Here is a 17,790-nt window from a genome sequence, read left to right as displayed (position 1 = left end):
GGGGGGGGGCTGAGGGAGGATTGTCTGCTCAACCTGGGGCAGGTACACAAACCACCAGAACATCAAGATTACTAACGACTGTGCCACAAAAGACATCGAGCGTATGATAGCGGATCGTGGGGCTGGACAGGGAAAGGGAAGGCCCTCGTGGAGGAGAGGAAAGGGGGGGGGGGGTCTCGGGCCTAAACTGAGTGCCAGGGCGATCCCATGAGAGAGGATAATGTATACACTGCTCTGATTCAAAGCAGGTGTGTGTCAATCGGATGTGCCCGCGCTCTGCTGCGTGACGCTCTGTGCTACATTCCGCCCTTCTAGGTGGGGGTAGTTTGAACGTTTGAACTCATGCGGCCGGCGCGGGCGGCACTTTGCCCTCGCTGCCCTTGTGGCGCAGGGGTGTTCAGAGCACTGTGCGATAACAATGAATGCAAGTAGCCGAGGTTACCGGGCCGCGCCGGCGGACAACTTGCGGGGGGACTGTTATGGTGGCACGAAGACACCATGGGGGCAGTTCCTTGCAAGTTCGACAGCACATCAGCGTACGAGCCGGCCCCACCCCCCGAGCCCGTCCCACCCCCCGAGCCCTTCGTGCCCCTTGCCGCCATTGAGGTGGACGAGGATTACCTCGCTCCCGCCCCCGCTTCCGTGTGCCCTTCTCGCAGTCACACCGCGGGTGCCGCGGACTCCGAAGTCCGCGGTGCGCCCATCGGCCCTCCCGTCTCCGTCCGGCACGTCCACCCCGCGAGCAGCACCACGACCACCTGTGCCGCATGCTGCGCTGCTGCTGGTGCTGGCCGAGATCGTGCCGCGGCCGCGCGGGTGTCGCCGTGTCGCGGTCGGGGCCGCGGCCGTAGGCGTGTCGCGCCCCGTGCCCTGTTCTCCCTCCACCGTGGGGAGGATCGTCTTCTTAACCTGGGGCAGGTATACACAAACCACCAGAACATCAAGACTACTAACGACTGCGCCCACAAACGACATCGAGAGTATGATAGCGGATTTGGAGCTAGACAGGGAAGGCCCTCGTGGGGGAGAGGAGGGGGGGGGGGGCGTCTTGGACCTAAAGTGAGTACCAGGGCGTACCCATGAGAGAGGTGAATGAAAACACTGCTCTGATTCAAAGCAGGCGTGTGTCGATCGGATGTGTCCGCGCTCTGCTGCGTGACGCTCTGTGCTACATTCCGGCCCTTCTAGGGGGGGTCCATGCCCTGCCACACGGCCTGCCTGACCCAATTCACGAAAGTGCCCGCGCGTACCAGGAGCGGGGCCGCCCCGCCGAAAGGGCCCCGGCCCCGGCCGGAGAGCCCCGGCGGATCAACGCTCGGCACGGCAATGCGCGGATCCGCGCCCTAATGCAAGTCTACGAGTGCAACAGAGACGGCTGAGGGGCGCCCTGGGGCACCCTGCAGGGCCCCCGCGTTGGGGTGGGTGGCAGTAGCAGGGCTGGAACTACTGGAGGCAGCTGGGCGCTGCGCCTCACGCAGCAGCTAAACTCGCCGTTTCGGAGCAAATGGCACAACAGCCCCGAACTTTCATAGGAGCGCCAGCCCAAAAAGAGAATGTATACAAAGGGCAATGTGGTCTCTCGATGGTCTCAGGTCTTCAGGGGGCCCGTCGTGTCGTGTGCGAGAAAGTATTGGATCAGACACGAGATCTTGGATTATGCGGGTATCAAAGACTGACTACAGTGATAATTTCATGCAGTTTCCTTCTCACTAACTTAACAGTACTTGCTACGTAAAGGTATACCAATGGTGATGAACTCTCTTTCACATCTGAACTGTCGCGCGAACTAAAATATGATATCCGGTTTTTCCGCCTTCTTTTCCGGTTTGACCAGCTGACAGTCACTTGTTGAATAAATGTTAGCACAACAAACGATTAATTAATTACAGACTGCCGTCTTTATTGCAATCTTTGTTTTTGACCTCCCTGTTTCTCTCCTCACAGACTGAGACGGGATATTCTCTCAGATTTCGCAATATTCTTCAGGAAAATAGAAAGATTTAGGTTAAGACGGCAGAGCTAGCATAGCCAACATATAATATAATAATTATTCGTAAGAAATAACGTTTTTAAGTATAAACGACGAGCGGATTTTATATTAACACATGGAATTGAGTTTGTTGCAAAAGTTTACTGGCGGGTCACTTAGTAAAAAGAAGTTATTGTCTTTTTAGGAAGCTACGCAAGTGTTGTCTTGTTGGTCAACACTTTGTTGTGGTAAGTGTGTTGACCAATCAGTGAGCAGACCACGGCCGTTGGAGGGAACGGCTGAAGTGCAAATAACGCATTCGAAAGTTTGAAAGCCTGAACCGGCTCCAGTGCAGCCCGGCGCCCAGCCCCTTCATCAGACTTTGTGTTGTAGGACCTAGCAAGCGTGGTAAAGAAGACATCAGAAAACATGTCGAAGATGGATGATGGAAAAGAAATCCCGGATATAATTATTGATCCGGGAACCAGGACCACCTACAAGAAAGGCAGATTCTTCGGAAAGGCATGTACAAGTAGATTAGGAATTAAACGTATCCTGCTCAAGCTGCTCATGGCAGCTGAGTTGCAACCGTTACGTCTCACTGCGTGACCGTTAGGCCCGGGCTTTTCAGTCTGCATTTTATACATCACCTCGAGCACACCAATTTCAGACTATGAAAACCCTTCAATCGTCATACTCCCCTACGTTCAAAATCCGAAACTATTGGTCCAGTATACAAGAAGTTGGTATTGGATTTTGGTTGTTGGCCACTGAGAGGTTTGCCTCCAATATTATTTTGATCCATTGTCAGTTTAGAAACATTTACCACTACCATATCAGAATTTCTTTGTTTTTTCTTGGTAAAGCTTCATGTTCCACTGTTTTGGTTTTCACCTGCTGTATTAAATGAATACGAGTCAATTTCATTGAGTCTCGTGAACGGTTGTTGACTGTTGAGCTGTTGCTGATTAAGTGTTTGTTTTCTTTAGGGAGGATTTGCAAAATGCTATGAAATCACTGATGTCAAATCTGGAGCTGTTTATGCTGGGAAGATTATACCGAAGAAATTGATGACTAAACACAACCAAAGGGAAAAGATTACTCAAGAAATTGCCATTCATCGAAGTATGAATCACAAACATGTTGTTGGCTTCCATGGTTTCTTTGAAGATGATCAGAATATTTACATTGTGTTAGAACTCTGCCGGAAAAGGGTATGTATTGAATGTGGAAACAAGTGTTAATAATCAGGAGTTGTTTCAGAATTTCTGTACTTTTCCTTGTTTTAGTCCATGATGGAACTTCACAAGCGACGAAAGGCCCTAACCGAGCCAGAAACAAGATACTATCTCCGACAGATTCTTCTTGGAGTTCTCTACCTACATGAACATCATATTATCCATAGAGATCTGAAACTGGGAAATTTATTCCTAAATGATGATATGGAGGTCAAGATTGGTGACTTTGGGCTTGCTGCTAAACTAGAGTTTGATGGAGAGAGAAAGAAGCAAGTATCAATTCTTAATTTTGCTGATTTCTTTATCACAGTAAACAATTGGCTAACAGGCTGCAAATTTTCAGGACTCTTTGTGGTACGCCAAATTATATTGCTCCAGAAATTTTACAGAAAAGGGGTCACAGTTATGAAGTAGATGTGTGGTCCATAGGCTGTATCATGTAAGATTCTGTTGTTGTTGTTTTTTTGTGTTTTTTTTTTTTTTTTTTTTTTTTTTTTTTTTTTTTTTTTTTTTTTTTTTTTTTAAATGTCTATTGCTGTATTTGTCAGAATTTTTACTGATGATTTTGTTCTTTTTTGTTTGTAGGTACACCCTTCTTGCAGGAAAACCTCCATTTGAAACTAATTCCCTCAAGGAAACTTATGGGCGTATTAAGAGATGTGAATACGTTCTCCCAACCCATTTAAAGAAATCAGCATCATCTCTCATTAGCAAAATGCTTCAACCTGATCCTAAAGCTAGGCCTCGAGTGGATGAACTTCTGAATAGCAGTTTCTTTACTTCGGGTTGGTCCAAGCTGCTGTCTTCATCTTTAACTCAGCTACTTCAATCATGGTTTCTTGAAGATCTACAATTAATCATTTTTAACTTGCAGGGTACCTTCCACCACAGCTTCCTGTGTCTTGTCTTACAACTGCTCCAAGGTTTGACACCTTGGAGAATAAAAACTTACTGTCTCGCAAACCTCTCATTGAAGTTAATGGTTTGTATTTTTATCATCCAATCCATTGAAATTGTGTTTGTATCAAAGTATAAGTTGTTATTCATTGATTTCATTAGGAGGGGAAATTCAATCCAGTCCTTCTGGCAGAAAGCGTGGTGATGGTGGAAATCCCCGTGAAAGTATGCCTGCTGCTGGTGGACGAACAGTTGCATGCCCTACATTCAATTTCCGCAAACATCTGTCCTCTTTACGCTCTCAACTTGGTAATGTTCTGAAAAGTAATCCAGGAAACAAGGATGTTATCATGGGAGGTAAGTTTGATTCATGTGTTTCAGTATCATGGTTTGCATACTTAATGGAAACATTTATTTTCAACAAATGTACTGTTTACAAGCTTTTCAGTAACACATGGATTTGTTTTTATATCCTTTACAGATGAAATGTCTGATCCTGCAGCTTCACCCTTTGTATGGATTAGCAAGTGGGTTGATTACTCAGATAAATATGGATTTGGATACCAGCTGTGTGATGAAGGTGTTGGTGTTATGTTCAATGACACAACCAAATTAATTATGTTGCCTAATGGAAAGTAAGTATTCTTTAGTACTTTTTTTGTTTTATGTGTTTGTGCAAAATTTCATATTTTTTTGCTCTTCCAGAGATGTGCACTATATTGATAGAGATGGTTCTGAAAATTATTACACGGAAGAAAGTTTTCCTACAAATCTGGAAAAGAAAATGAAGCTACTAACGTACTTCAGAAGGTACATGAACGAGCATTTAGTGAAAGCAGGTGGATCTCTTGCTCCCAGAGAATGTGATTCACTTTCTCGAATACCTTACCTGCACACCTGGTTCCGCACACCGTCAGCGGTTGTCATGCATTTGACAAATGGAACTCTTCAGGTATGTAACCTTTGAAGAAGTAGTTATGTTTTTTATTTTTATTGTTTCATAACTTTTTAATTCTTTCTTGTCCGCAGATCAATTTCCTGGACCATACAAAGATAATCATGTGTCCTTTGATGGCAGCAGTAACATACCATGATGTGGATAAGAACATTCGCACCTTCAGGTTTTCATCAATTGAGTCAGGTGGATGCAGTCCTCAACTTGCTCAGAGTTTGCAGTATGCTTTTGAAAAGATCAATAAGATGATTACTTAGTCTTAGAGTGGAGTGAACTGTGATTCTTTAATTTGGGTTTTACTAAGACAAATGAATGACTTATAAATCAGATATTGCCATATGAGTTGATTACTCACTTTGTTGCGTAATTTGCTGATGGAAATTTAGCTTACTTACATACCAATTTTAAATAGTCTCTGATGTTTGAAGGCGAAGTCAGTATTCATTGAACTCTCATCTTCTGAGGAGCTTGTTGTCTCCATTATTATGGAGATGTATCAAATCGTTAAGAGATGCAGAGTTTCAAAGGAGTTTTTTGTTTTTTGTAATTGAAATCACTGCCTTTGACTTCACTTTTGTTAATTTAAAGTTTAGTGTGGGTAAGTATTGTTTAGGAAGTTTGTTTCTCCTATCGGATTAACAAACAAGAGTATTGTTTAAAAATCAAACCCTGCACTGTTTGCTGTTTTGTGTAATTGTGATAGTGTATTTGGTATCTACCAAACTGTTTTAGTATAAATCTATAGGACTTCTTTTATATTTTTAAATTTTTCTATTCGTGGCTGATGTTTTCTGTTCAAAACTGTTCAGAGACCTTTCAGTTTCACTTTTATTTGTTTGTAACCTGGAAGCATTCTGTAAATATCATCCTTTTTAAATAAACAAAAGTATTACTATTTTTAAAAAGAATGGTTGTTATTTCGGTACCAAGCATGGAGGAAATATTGAACTAGATAATAAATGTAATCACTCCAATATCTAATATATACAATTTATTTACAATTTTCTCCCTAAACTACAATTTTTAATTTCTTCAGTCACACACAACTTATTCAATATGAACAAGTGTCATTAGATAAGAACCAAACAGGTATTACACATGATACCCCCAACAAATGTGGTTAAGTCAAGATTAGATTCTATAAAAATTTGCTTTCCCCACTAGAGAATCTACTATCAAGGAACTGTGCCTTTTTGTAAATGGCTTTTTTCTGAGCATCATCAAAAACATTAGTTTTTAAGTCAGTATCTCTATTAAATGGACGACGTTCTTGCTTCACACCAGCCTTCTCTTTTTTCTGAAATGCCATAACAGAAGTTAAAAAGTTGTTGATATTTATTAATGTAAAAGTAAATTTATATTCTAAAAAGATAATAAATTAAATAGAACCCACCTTTTTCTCCTTCTCAATTTTCTTCTGATGAGCATCTAAAAGTGATTCCTTTGATCGCTTGTGTTTCTTTACTATAGCCTCCATGGATTTATCTTTACTTGACATAGTTTTTGACAAGGCTTCTTTCTTTACTTCTTCAGTGGAGGTTATACCAAGCTCAAACTGTTAAAAAGTTAAGTGAGAGTTGTAGGCTAATGCATGCTGAATGACAATCTATGACGAAACTGAATAAAATCTTTTAACTTACACGTCTTTTGGACTCTTCTTCTTTCCTTGCTTTATCCGCAGGAGTGTCAGTCCACATGGACCTATCAGCACCTTTCTCAGGTGCCCCTCTGGCACGGAAAGTGCGTGGCCCTAAGCCAAGATCAACTGTACCTTCAGGAGGCAGTTCAAGCATCCAATCCTCTCTTCTGTTAGCATCACTGCCAGGCAAGTCCTTCCAAACAAGTGAAAATTGATGTTAATTTTAACAATTTGGGTAGGAATTTATCAAACACACAGAAGTGGACTCAAAAAATTATAGAAACTTACCTTTTCTTCCAATTTGCGTTTTATTGCAGCAGCATTACGCTCCAACTGGGCTTGTACTACGTAGTTCTTCTCATTGCGTATCATTTCTCCAGGTAATAAAGGTCCAACAACCTCATCATCATCACTACTGACATCTCTTGCTTCTTCAGAGTACTTTGCAATATCTAAGCCAGGAGGGAGGGATGGGCCTAATATCAATGGTCTATTAAACTTAGGAGGCAACATTGGGCCAATATCAGCAGCATCCTCATCTGATTCCTCAGTTGCCTCTAGATGTGCAGGAATAGTTTGTCCAACTATGTTTGAAGTACTGGCTTCCCTAGACTGAAGGTGAGGAGGCAGTGCTGGACCTATACTGCTTTCACTCTTTTCCCCATCCCTATCGAATTCTCTCTTCAGATGAGGAGGAAGAGCAGGCCCTATAGAAAAGTTTTCTTCCTCAATTTGTGAAGTTCTGTCATTCAGACCAGGGGGCAATGCAGGCCCAATAGTATCTTTTGCCTTACTATGGTCTGATTTTATGAGATGAGGTGGCAGTGCTGGTCCTACAAGATCTATTTTATTTTCATTGATATTGAGCTCTGGTTCATCTTCAAATTCAGGGTACGTAAGATTTTCTGAAGATGATTGGAGTTTACTGGATTGATTTGAATTGGCACATAAAGCTAAGTTTTTACTTGATTCACCTGATTGCTCTTTGCTTGAATTGATGGGAAAACGTGGAGGTAAAGCAGGTCCTATTGTGTCGCTTTCCTCAGACCCTGACTCCTCCTTTTTACTTGTATCTTCCTCTTCACTATCAGAATTGTTTGATTTGTTTCCTCTTGTCCATTCCTGTTTGACATAGCTCTCGTCGTCATCAGATGACTCCTCGGTATCAGTATTGTAAGTTCTATCTGTTTTAGACCTTTTAGAGCGTTTCAGTGAGCTTGTATGTCCTTCCCTTTTTGCTGTCTCTAAATTTATCTTTTCTCTCTTCGATTGAACTCTTTCATCACTCTCTTGCTCTCTAGGCAAATGCCTATTCCCATATCTTTCATTTGAATATCTACTGGGTCTCTCCCTCTCTCTTCCTTTAAACTCATCTCTCCTACTCCTATCTCTTTCTCTGTCTCTGTCTCTTTCTCGATCTCTTTCTCTGTCTCTTTCCCTATCTCGTTCCCTTTCTCTATAACTCTTTCTATCTCTTTCTCTTTCTCTTTCCCTATCCCTTTCCCTTTCACTATACTTGTCTCTGTGTTTCCTTCTTCTTTCATCCTGCTCGTCATCATTCCTCTCTTCATCAAATGATCTCATATGAGGGGGCAGTGCAGGACCTATATCTCGTGATGACATGTTGAAGGATTCTGGAACAAACATTAAGCGTAAGAAATCAAAATAATGGATGTGTTGGCTTGTACAAAGGCTTTCTGATATCAGAAATTTTTGTCATAATAATTCTGTTTATTATAACACTTAAAAAACCACAAGGTCAGTTACAACCATAAAATAATAGTGAACGATAGGCTATAGGAAACAAGAGAAATAATCTAATAAAATAAATGATTGAGATGCAACAGCTCATTTTCAAAATTCAAAGCAGCATTAATGGGCCATTGGCCATTATGAAAATAATAGAAAGAATATTTTCTATTGTTATTTCTTTAAATGCATAACAACTATAGTCAATAAATTTAAACATGAGTAATTTTTGAATAATTTCAAACTCTTTTGAAATAACAATGTTTTCAATGCTATTTGTTTAACAAATTATGTGAGTAGAATACTGAACTTTGTAGAGGCATGAGGGAAACACGGAACCATTCTAACTTTTACTAATCAACTAAGCGGAGTTTCTAGCTTGAAAATTATGTTATAGTACCTTGACTTGTGCTCACACTTCTCTCCTTGTACTGGCTAACATTTTCTTAATTTTTTTGACACTGTACTGAATAGATTTTAAAATTCCAGCTGTTAAAATTCCTTTGAGACTTTGTCTGACGCTCGAAGCCCAAACTATGTCTTCAAGTCTACTTTGCAATATTGAACTACATTCCGGATCATGAGCTACAGCACGGAGAACATCTTCTGTATCTTGACGTAGATTCCCACTACCACGATTCCAGAACCGCACAAGTGCTCTTTGAGGAGCTCTTGGAAGTTGATTTAAATGGTGTAGCTTAGCAAGAGTGCCAGGATCTTGACAGCACAGCCCTGTTTCCTGAACATCCATATAATCATGAAGACTCTTGATAATTGGTCGGTATATTTCTTGGAATAGTGCAAACTGTGGTTCCAAAATATTTTCAACCTTGTTTTTGTCTTCCCCAAATGTCATACGAAAATCACCACGATACGACAGTTCTATTATAGTCCTATATAAAAGCTTCTCTGTGAAATGTTCAGGCAGCAGTAGAAGAGCACAATGAACAGCACTATGAAGATTTTTCTGGAGTGCAGAACGTAGTTCTGAATCACTAGTCGGTCGCACAATCTGGACAGGTTTATGCAATCGGCCAGCCAAATAAAGTTCACTCCAGTCTAGAAGGTCAGATACTAAAGACGTTTGAGAAACAACACCATATTTAATCATTACATTTTCTGAGGGAATTGGCACCAGAGTGTTGAAATACACCTTAGCACCCCAATGATCTTGGTAAGTGGCAACAGAGCCCTCGCCCATCCACTTGAGGAAAGAATAATGACTTGGGTTCATTTCGATATTTTTTCTGTGCCAGCTTAATGAGTCATTCACAGCAAAAATTAGATCAATCATGTTCGGGTTCTTGGAGTTTGATCCAGATTGTTTCACAACACCAGATCCGTAGGCAAAGCAGAAATTAATGTCAGGTGGGAATAGTGACAAAATTCGCGTATAAAAAGAGGGCACCCCAACAAGAGCCTTGGCGACAGCCATCGTAAGTCCTCTCTTTGAACGTCGTCGAAGAGTGACTAGAAGGAAAGCATACAATGACTATCTGTTTGGCAAATGCCAATTTTATGTGGAAAACATAACCTAACTTCCTCACCTACGCCGAACACTGCCGCCGAACAGACGAAGACGGGACGAGTGAAGACGAGGCAATCTTGTTTTTCTCTTTTGTGTGTTTTTTTTCTTCCAAGGTTAGTTCTTTGTTTTGATGTTCTTCTTTTCACCTACTGTCAACTGTCAGAAGGAGAAAGGCCAGGGGGAGGGGGAGGCAGGGGGATGCGTTATTTGAACAATTCGTACTACGTTTGAGCACCGTGCACCGAGCAATTACGGGAGAATCCTGGAGTGTCAGCTGGTATTCGTCTTTTCCCCTAGTTTTTACTTTAAGGCCGTATTCCGCGCTCAAATGTAAGCACACTTCTATCTTTAATAATATCTACACAGGATGTTTCTTCTGTGAACTATTTCCCTTCATTTTTCCTGTATAGAACTTCAAAGATGGATGGCAACAACCCACAAGATTTCAAAATATTTCAAGATAGTGTTGACAATTGTTCTTGGGCTACGATTTCTATAAGCAATGAGGTAGGAACTTCTCTAGAGCTGGATAATTCCGATGATGTTGAAGAGAGCCTCGACGATACCCTCCCCATAGAAGAAGTTGAAGAGTTGGGTGGGAAAAATAACAAGTATTTTGTGGAACATACCAATATTAATGGTATATATCAGTCTACCAATATGTTACCTATAAGAGCTATGTCAGCGTATGCTGGAGAAAGTCCAGCTCCTAAAGATATGAGAGAGTTTCAACCAGTGTATTGTTCTTCCTCAATCCAATCAGACTCAGCTGGTTCAAGTAAAGATAGTTTTGAATTTAGTCCACCATGCTGCTCCAGCAAACTTGATAATCAGTTGAAGTCTAGCAACTGTGGGATAGCTCAACATACTAGGGATACCCAACAAAATCCATTTGCAAACCACCACGCTCCTATCATTCGAGAAATTGCAAAGTTAAACCCATGCTTTGGACCACTACATAACATGAGGATGGGAAGTGCAGAATTTAAACCTAAAAAATGTTCAACCGCCCTCAGTGAGTCAGAATTTCAGATACCCTATGCTCCAACGGGACAGCAGGAAAGTTCGATATTTTTTGCACCGCTGCGCTGCTCAACAGGCATTACCAGGTCTGCTTCAATGAACCACGCATTGCCATCCGCCAAAGCAGACTTTGCTCCTCATCGATGCTCAACCGGCTTACAAGACAACTCCACTGCATTTATACCATTAAGATGCTCAACTGAAAACAATGAGTCTGCCATATTCAACCCCATACTTTCTTCTACTGCTACATCAAATGATGAGAGTAATATTCCGGAATTTAAATATTTGAGGATGGGAAGTGAAAAACGCTAAACAAAACGGTTTGATTAAATATGTACAAAATTAATTGTGTGTGTGTGTGTGTTTTTCAAAAAATTAGAGATAATCTTTGTATGTTTCTTTTTTATCAACATTTTATTATTTTATGGAGAGATGCAATGTATGTAAATGAATTTTAATAATAAATAAATGAGCGCGTACCGAGCGGCGCGATTCAAACCCTGAAGCGGGCTTTCAGCTATATTTACATGATCTCTTTCTTATTAAATTTCAGCACAACTTTGCTGTTGCTGCAAATATTATTCAACCGGTAGACGGCTTGTTGAATGGGTTGCCTACCCGTTCTTCCCTCAAGGCGTCAGGCTAGGCTTTGGTTATTTCGATAGACTTCACCTTTTTATCTCAAGTGAGGCTCATCCAGTTTTATTATCCCTAAAGAAATCACGTAAAGAGAGTTTTCTCCTAGTTTTTTTCTCAGCAAAAGAAGACCGCAAAACCAAAACCACCAAGTCCGCGTCGCGTGTTGCGTGTTGGGACTGTAGAACGCACTATACCCCCCACCCTCAAGACGTTTGCTGGTTTGCTGCTGCTGCTGGCATCAACATCCCACCACATGAACACACCCTCACATGTTATGGTTCGCATTCAACTTTAACCTTAGCAACTTCTTTTCTGCCGAGATTTGAGAATTACTTCAACGTACAACGAAAAGAAGAAATTACGTTGATTTGAAGTGCTGTTCTCAATAATCGAACCTCTGCAGTGCTTGAGGGCGTGATAATGTTTCTTCAACTCAAGGGGAAACCAAACTTTGTTAAATAAAAATAAAAATGTTCAGAATTTACAACGGCGTTAAATGGATGAAAATTATAATCTGCAGCGCATTTTGCGCGACAATAGGTAAGAGGGTGAAGAGAGTAGTTACTTTCTTCTTTTCATGATTTCTAAATGTTTAGTTATATTTTATTCTGTGCTGTCTTATATTACGAACCTCTCCTCTCTGTTATTGAACACTCAAGTTTGCTTTACTTCCCCTCTGTACTTTTCAGCATTATGTGTGTACCACAATTGGGTTCATGCCAGAGAAGTGGATATGTTGGAGGATAGTGCCCTGAAAGTGCACAGGAAAAGCAGGCATTACAGAGATGAACTGAGTTATCAAGAAAGTATAACGGATGGAGGACCCGAAAATTTGCCTGGTAAAATGAAGACTGATGAGAATATACTAGATCTTGAGGAAGCTAAGAAAAAAATCAGAGAATTGGAAATGCGAATAAAACAATTGGAAGGAAGCACAACACGGCGTTTCCCTGATGTAAAATTTCTTAATTATCGTACAAGAAAACGAATATTGGTAAGTAGTCTATCTGTTGTGAAGGAGGCCTATCTTAATTGTTACAGTCATTATCATAATTTTTTTTGTTACAGATAACAGGTGGTGCTGGATTTGTGGGATCACATCTAGTGGATCAATTGATGATGGAGGGCCATGAAGTAATTGTGGTTGACAACTTTTTTACTGGGCGCAAAAGAAATGTAGAACATTGGATCGGTCATGAAAATTTTGAACTTATACACCATGACATCGTCAACCCTCTTTTTATTGAGGTGGATGAAATTTATCATTTGGCAAGTCCTGCATCACCTCAACATTACATGTTCAACCCAGTTAAAACAATCAAGACAAACACTGTTGGCACCATTAATATGCTAGGTCAGTGTGTGGTGCCTTATGTTATCAATTCATATTAACACCATAAATTAGTTTTGTTTCACCTTCACCATGTTTTCTAAAATTTTGTTTCGGTATTAAGACTTTTTGTTTTATTTTTAAGGTCTTGCTAAGCGTGTTGGTGCTCGAGTGCTCATTGCAAGTACTTCAGAAGTCTATGGTGACCCAGAAGTGCATCCTCAGCCGGAAACATATTGGGGGCATGTAAATCCTATAGGTATAACACTGATCTAGAAAATGTCATTCTTTACCAAAATGAATCAATATATTTTATTTAGATTTGATCTATTTTCTTATCCTACAGGTCCTAGAGCATGTTATGATGAAGGCAAGCGAGTTTCTGAATCTTTAAGCTATGCTTACGCTAAGCAAGAAAAAGTTCAAGTAAGAGTAGCTAGAATATTTAACACGTATGGACCAAGGATGCACATGAATGATGGCAGAGTCGTCTCCAATTTCATCTTGCAGGCTCTCCGAAATGAACCCATAACTGTTAGTAGACATCATTACTTTTCTTGAATTGTCTCTTCCTTAACATTATACTCACTTCAAATTTTTTCCTGAAGATTTATGGACATGGAGAGCAAACAAGAAGTTTTCAGTATGTCAGTGACCTTGTAGAAGGCTTAGTATCTCTGATGGCATCAAATTATTCAATGCCTGTCAATCTTGGAAACCCTGTGGAATATGCTATTAAAGGTGGGTAATTACTATTTGCATGTATTCATGTTTCCTGTTAAGGCAAGTGACCAATTAGTTTGGTTGCATATCAATTGGTATGCCAAAGACAAAAGATTTACTTTGACTGTTCTATAAATGCAGTAAATATTGTTGTTTCTTTCCCCTTTTCTATCTATATTTAGATTTTGCTATTAAAATACGAGATTTAGTCGGTGGAAATAGCCATCTAATTTATTCAGATGCGGTGGAAGACGATCCTCAAAGAAGAAGACCGAATATAACAGTTGCTAGGAAGCAACTGAATTGGCAGCCAAAAGTAAGTGTTGCAATCTTAATATTTTTCACAGAAAATGCTTTTATCACTAACAAACTTTATTATTCTTTGATTCTGTTTTATTCCAGGTTAGCCTTCAACAAGGTTTGAAGAGGACCATTGACTTCTTTCACAAAGAGCTTCTGCGCTCAAGTCACTCCAATCGCAATATGTTTCAGCCGCCAGAAATGAGCCTTGATAATGCTTTTCCCAGTGAAAAGGTCTCAAAGACTGTAGCCAACTGAATTGAAGTTTTCCTGTTGCAGCTGTGATGTAGGAATGTTCCGCTCTAGACTTAAGCAGAAACATATCGAGAACATACTTGTCTCAGTATTTTCAGTATTGCATTGACTTTCTTAGTAGCAGTAATAAGGTTTTTAGGTGCTGTCTTTTGGTTGTATTTTTTTGTCTGTCGAAAATATTGTTTCTTTTGCTAGTCATTGGGATTTACATAAATGTTACTATATCTAACTTTCTCTGGGTTGTTAAGGTCTTGAGTCTGCATTGTTATTAGTTTGAAATTTTATGGGTTCCTCATTTGTAGACAGACTTTCTCTCTAAAGTTATGATTCTGAAAGACTTTATATTGCTAAGAAATTGTTAAAAACATGCAGGTTTTGATAATTCTACCTAGGTATCTCATTGCTGCCTGACAGACTTCATGTAAGAAACAAATTAACTACAGTATTACCTGGTTCACCTCTTGAATCACGTGGAGGGTGTCCCATATACCTCGAGTCCTTTTAAAAAGTTACTGTATGGTGGTCGGTTGGGCGGTCTGGTCTTACCTACCGTTGCTCCCCGTGGTGCCTTATGGCCCCGAGCAAGTAGGCAACCTGCCCTCACGCATGGATTAGGAACAGAATAGCCTTTTTCAAAAAAATGAAAAATAAATATAAGAGTATGAGGCGTACAGGATACCCTGTAATGTGGTTTACATTATGACGAAGTAATTACCGGATCAAAGATGAGGTTTAGTTTACTCTTTGTAATCTAGCAGAAATTTAGCATGTTCCTAAAGTTTATCAACATCTTTTGAAAAATGTATGTATACTGCTCTTCTTGTTTCAATGTTGCTGTTTTCTGTTTTTTGTTTTATTTCTCTTTGCATGTATGTGATAGATAGATAGGTGTAAATTGCAAATTAAGTGCTAATCAATTTTTAAAATGATATTAATTAACAATTGAAAACATTTTAGATATAATCCATTGTCTTTAATTTAAGTCCCAAATAACTTGTTTGGGAAAACAAGTTCTGTTCACCTAGATTACATTTAACTCTCTTATTTTGTTTTTTCAATGTCAAAAACACTGTTTGCAGTGCCATAGTAGCATGCATCAATGGCTATGCATTTGGTGTCCATACCGTGGATGAAGATGAAAATTGTGATGATATTTTATATTCTATTTTTATGTGACTTGTGATAATTGTCCTATAAAATAGATCATTTATTAGTGACTGTTATTTTTAGGTAATTTTGTTGACATACGCACATGAGTGCTGTGTGTGATTTTGGGTTACTACTATGTGTTTTCTTGTTACAGATTACTGTGTTATATTTCATTGACTTCTTTGTTTATAAAAAAGAACTTCCTCTGTCATTGGCCTATATTTCTTTTTGTTTCTAGGGTCATTTTGTGGTTGAATTCCTTTTTATCTAATTTTGTTAATAAATGTCTCTTTAAAAAAAATGAAAAGAAAGGATCAAATTTGTACCCCTCCCTCCCCCTTTTCTCCCTTCTACAAATGGCAGTAACTGACTGTGCACGTAGCTATAGGTGAACGGGAACTCTCAGTTCTCTTTACAGCGGAACCACGATAGAGCAACATCTCATGGATTACTGTAATCCGATTTACGGGCGAGGCAGGTGATCGCGGAATGGGGGAGGGGCACGTGACGGGGACGGGCACGACGAACTGCCCAGCCATTCGGTCGCCGCGCGCGCGCGAGGGGAAAACCTGCGCAATCGCCCGCGATTGAGTTTGCGACCAGATGCGTGGGGCTGCTGTTGCTGCAAGAAGAAAATCGTGCGATACATACATACCGTGCATTTATTGATGCCGCCAAAACGCGCACGTCATACCAGGTGGCTGATTTACGCCGCGCACTTTCGTAGTTATACTTACTGTACGGCATGCACGGGTGCGGGTGGGTTGCCAACTCGCACTGGGCCATAAGGAGCCGTGGGTAGCTGGGATAGGCAAACCCGCCCGCACCCCTGCATGCGGTACAGTAGTAAAACTACGAAAGTGCGTGGCGTGAATCAGCCACCCGGTACATTTCCATCACCCGCAGCCGCAGACACTCGACATAGGCATAAGGCACAACCGTGGATGCCGTCGTAACATTCATCTGGGCTGCTCGCTGGCTGAGCCCCGGGGGCCCTGGTCACAGACCGGAGGTCGCGGCCAGGTGGGTCATCGCTCCGGTCCCGGGGTCCCCCACACACGGGTAACCAACGAGAAGTGGGATTAGAGAGGGCGCACGGCCCGCACGGGCGGAGGAGGTGTCGGATGAAAGAACTCTCCTCCCGGCTTATACGCGATGCAAGCGTGTCTCATTAATCGACAAGGGCCTCTCTTCTAAGGCGGACATAGCCAGTGGAGAGCCGAGCCGATATCGGAGGGGAACAGGCGAAAGCCATCGTTTCGATATCGTGGCCTTTTCTCACCGGGGGTGGCTCGCGCGGAAGCGTGACCGGAACCAACAGGCCCCGGGACGCAGCCCCGCTCGGCAGACGGGTCGAGCGTGCTGCCTATCTGCCGGTCGGTGGGCGCTCGCTCGGCTTCCTTCCGGGCGGCGCGCGCGCGGCCAGCAGCGCGGCGGGGAGCGCAGCAGAGAGGGTTGATGATGCGACCACGCGGCGGGTTGGGACTGCAGGCGAGGTGGGCAGGCTGTATGCATTCACACACCTTCTGCCTGAGTCGAGGGCGACGGGGAACAGTTATCAGCCCGCCCGCTCCTCCGACCGAAATGTGCTTATGACCTATCATTTTAGCTTCCCCTCCTCCTGCTTGACTTGACAGTCTTTCGTACATTTAGATGTTAAGAAACTTAACGTAAACGCTCTCCAAGATGCCAACCAAAGGTCGTCGATCGCATCTTTCGTTTCGAGTACTACCTCCTCCGTAGAGGCACCCAGTCAGTCGCACCAATGGGGTCTGTTCATTCGGGCGCTGAATTTGGCAGGCCGAAGGGGGGGAGGGAGGGGCCTACCGGGGCGGGCCGGCCAGGCACCCCACCTCGCCTCACCTCACCTCACCGGCCCAGCGCGGCCCGGCGGGCCTGTGGGCCTCTCTGGCCTGGGCCTCACCGTGGAGCGTGGCGTGGCCGTCAGTCGTGGCTGAGGCTTGGTGCCGGCTAGAGGGCCCCCGCTCCGCTCCGCCCCGCGCCGCCCAAGAGGAGGCTCCCTGCTCCCGCTCACAGCCCCGCTCTCGCCGTGCTCTCACTCGCGCCCGCAGCGCCTCGCCAGCCGGTCGGAGGTCGCGCCGCCCCGTCGCGCCGCGGTCGCTCGTACTATACAGCGTAGCGCGCGCGCGCTCTCCCGTGAGTCTCTGTGAGCGCGTGTGTGAACCGGAGGGTGCGCGACCCCGAGGGTAGAGAAGTGTCAAACGTGTGTGATCGCCCCGTCCAACGGGCTGCATATCCGCTGCAACCACCTGCATATCGTCGCGGCCGACACTACTTCACACATCGCGGACATCGCAGAGACAGGTAAAGTGAGGGGCGAGGACACTTGTCCTCGAAGAGTGCGAGTTAGCAGTGTTCCCTGTCGCTGTGAC

The 17,790-nt window shown here is 42.6% G+C and overlaps 5 protein-coding genes across 7 annotated transcripts; 3 read left to right on the top strand and 2 right to left on the bottom strand.

Annotated features, from left to right (window-relative positions):
- Positions 1–2,231: 2,231 nt before the first annotated feature.
- Positions 2,232–6,035, top strand: LOC113209917 (serine/threonine-protein kinase PLK1). 2 transcript variants are annotated; one of them, XM_026427681.2, is made up of 10 exons: positions 2,232–2,491; positions 2,959–3,183; positions 3,259–3,476; positions 3,551–3,646; positions 3,793–3,992; positions 4,082–4,189; positions 4,267–4,461; positions 4,586–4,739; positions 4,810–5,056; positions 5,134–6,035. In XM_026427681.2, exons 1-10 carry the CDS (start codon positions 2,399–2,401, stop codon positions 5,314–5,316), a joined length of 1,719 nt encoding a protein of 572 aa, XP_026283466.1. In that variant the 5' UTR covers positions 2,232–2,398; the 3' UTR covers positions 5,317–6,035. The 2 variants fall into 2 exon arrangements, with proteins under 2 accessions (XP_026283466.1, XP_052126275.1); XM_052270315.1 differs by having other exon boundaries at positions 2,240–2,495; positions 2,963–3,183.
- LOC113209915 (GPALPP motifs-containing protein 1) lies at positions 6,036–10,099 on the bottom strand. Of its 2 annotated transcripts, none has more exons than XM_052270313.1 (5): positions 9,995–10,099; positions 6,987–8,332; positions 6,700–6,891; positions 6,453–6,614; positions 6,036–6,356 (listed from the first exon to the last, which is right to left on the bottom strand). In XM_052270313.1, the coding sequence occupies exons 2-5, from the start codon at positions 8,319–8,321 to the stop codon at positions 6,198–6,200; spliced, it is 1,848 nt and encodes a 615-aa protein (XP_052126273.1). In that variant the 5' UTR covers positions 8,322–8,332; positions 9,995–10,099; the 3' UTR covers positions 6,036–6,197. The 2 variants fall into 2 exon arrangements, with proteins under 2 accessions (XP_052126273.1, XP_052126274.1); XM_052270314.1 differs by lacking the exon at positions 9,995–10,099 and adding an exon at positions 8,848–8,997.
- Positions 8,860–9,987, bottom strand: LOC113209919 (phosphatidate cytidylyltransferase, mitochondrial). The gene has a single exon (XM_052270316.1). It carries the CDS (start codon positions 9,880–9,882, stop codon positions 8,860–8,862), a length of 1,023 nt encoding a protein of 340 aa, XP_052126276.1. The 5' UTR covers positions 9,883–9,987.
- A 41-nt stretch (positions 10,100–10,140) lies between the features above and the next one.
- LOC127749992 (uncharacterized) lies at positions 10,141–11,506 on the top strand. Its single transcript, XM_052270317.1, has 2 exons — positions 10,141–10,305; positions 10,386–11,506. Exon 2 carries the CDS (start codon positions 10,396–10,398, stop codon positions 11,311–11,313), a length of 918 nt encoding a protein of 305 aa, XP_052126277.1. The 5' UTR covers positions 10,141–10,305; positions 10,386–10,395; the 3' UTR covers positions 11,314–11,506.
- A 137-nt stretch (positions 11,507–11,643) lies between these two features.
- On the top strand, positions 11,644–15,702 carry LOC113209918 (UDP-glucuronic acid decarboxylase 1). The gene is made up of 8 exons (XM_026427682.2): positions 11,644–12,180; positions 12,330–12,634; positions 12,709–12,994; positions 13,116–13,229; positions 13,317–13,504; positions 13,579–13,711; positions 13,876–14,009; positions 14,096–15,702. The coding sequence occupies exons 1-8, from the start codon at positions 12,111–12,113 to the stop codon at positions 14,249–14,251; spliced, it is 1,386 nt and encodes a 461-aa protein (XP_026283467.1). The 5' UTR covers positions 11,644–12,110; the 3' UTR covers positions 14,252–15,702.
- The last annotated feature ends 2,088 nt before the right edge of the window (positions 15,703–17,790 follow it).

This window comes from Frankliniella occidentalis, unplaced genomic scaffold (assembly GCF_000697945.3).
Source record: "Frankliniella occidentalis isolate FOCC.00 unplaced genomic scaffold, Focc_3.1 Scaffold117, whole genome shotgun sequence".
Classification (NCBI taxonomy): Eukaryota; Metazoa; Arthropoda; class Insecta; order Thysanoptera; family Thripidae; genus Frankliniella; species Frankliniella occidentalis.
The sequence above is the reverse complement of the archived record's forward strand: the minus strand, read 5'-3'. Positions and strand labels throughout refer to the sequence as shown.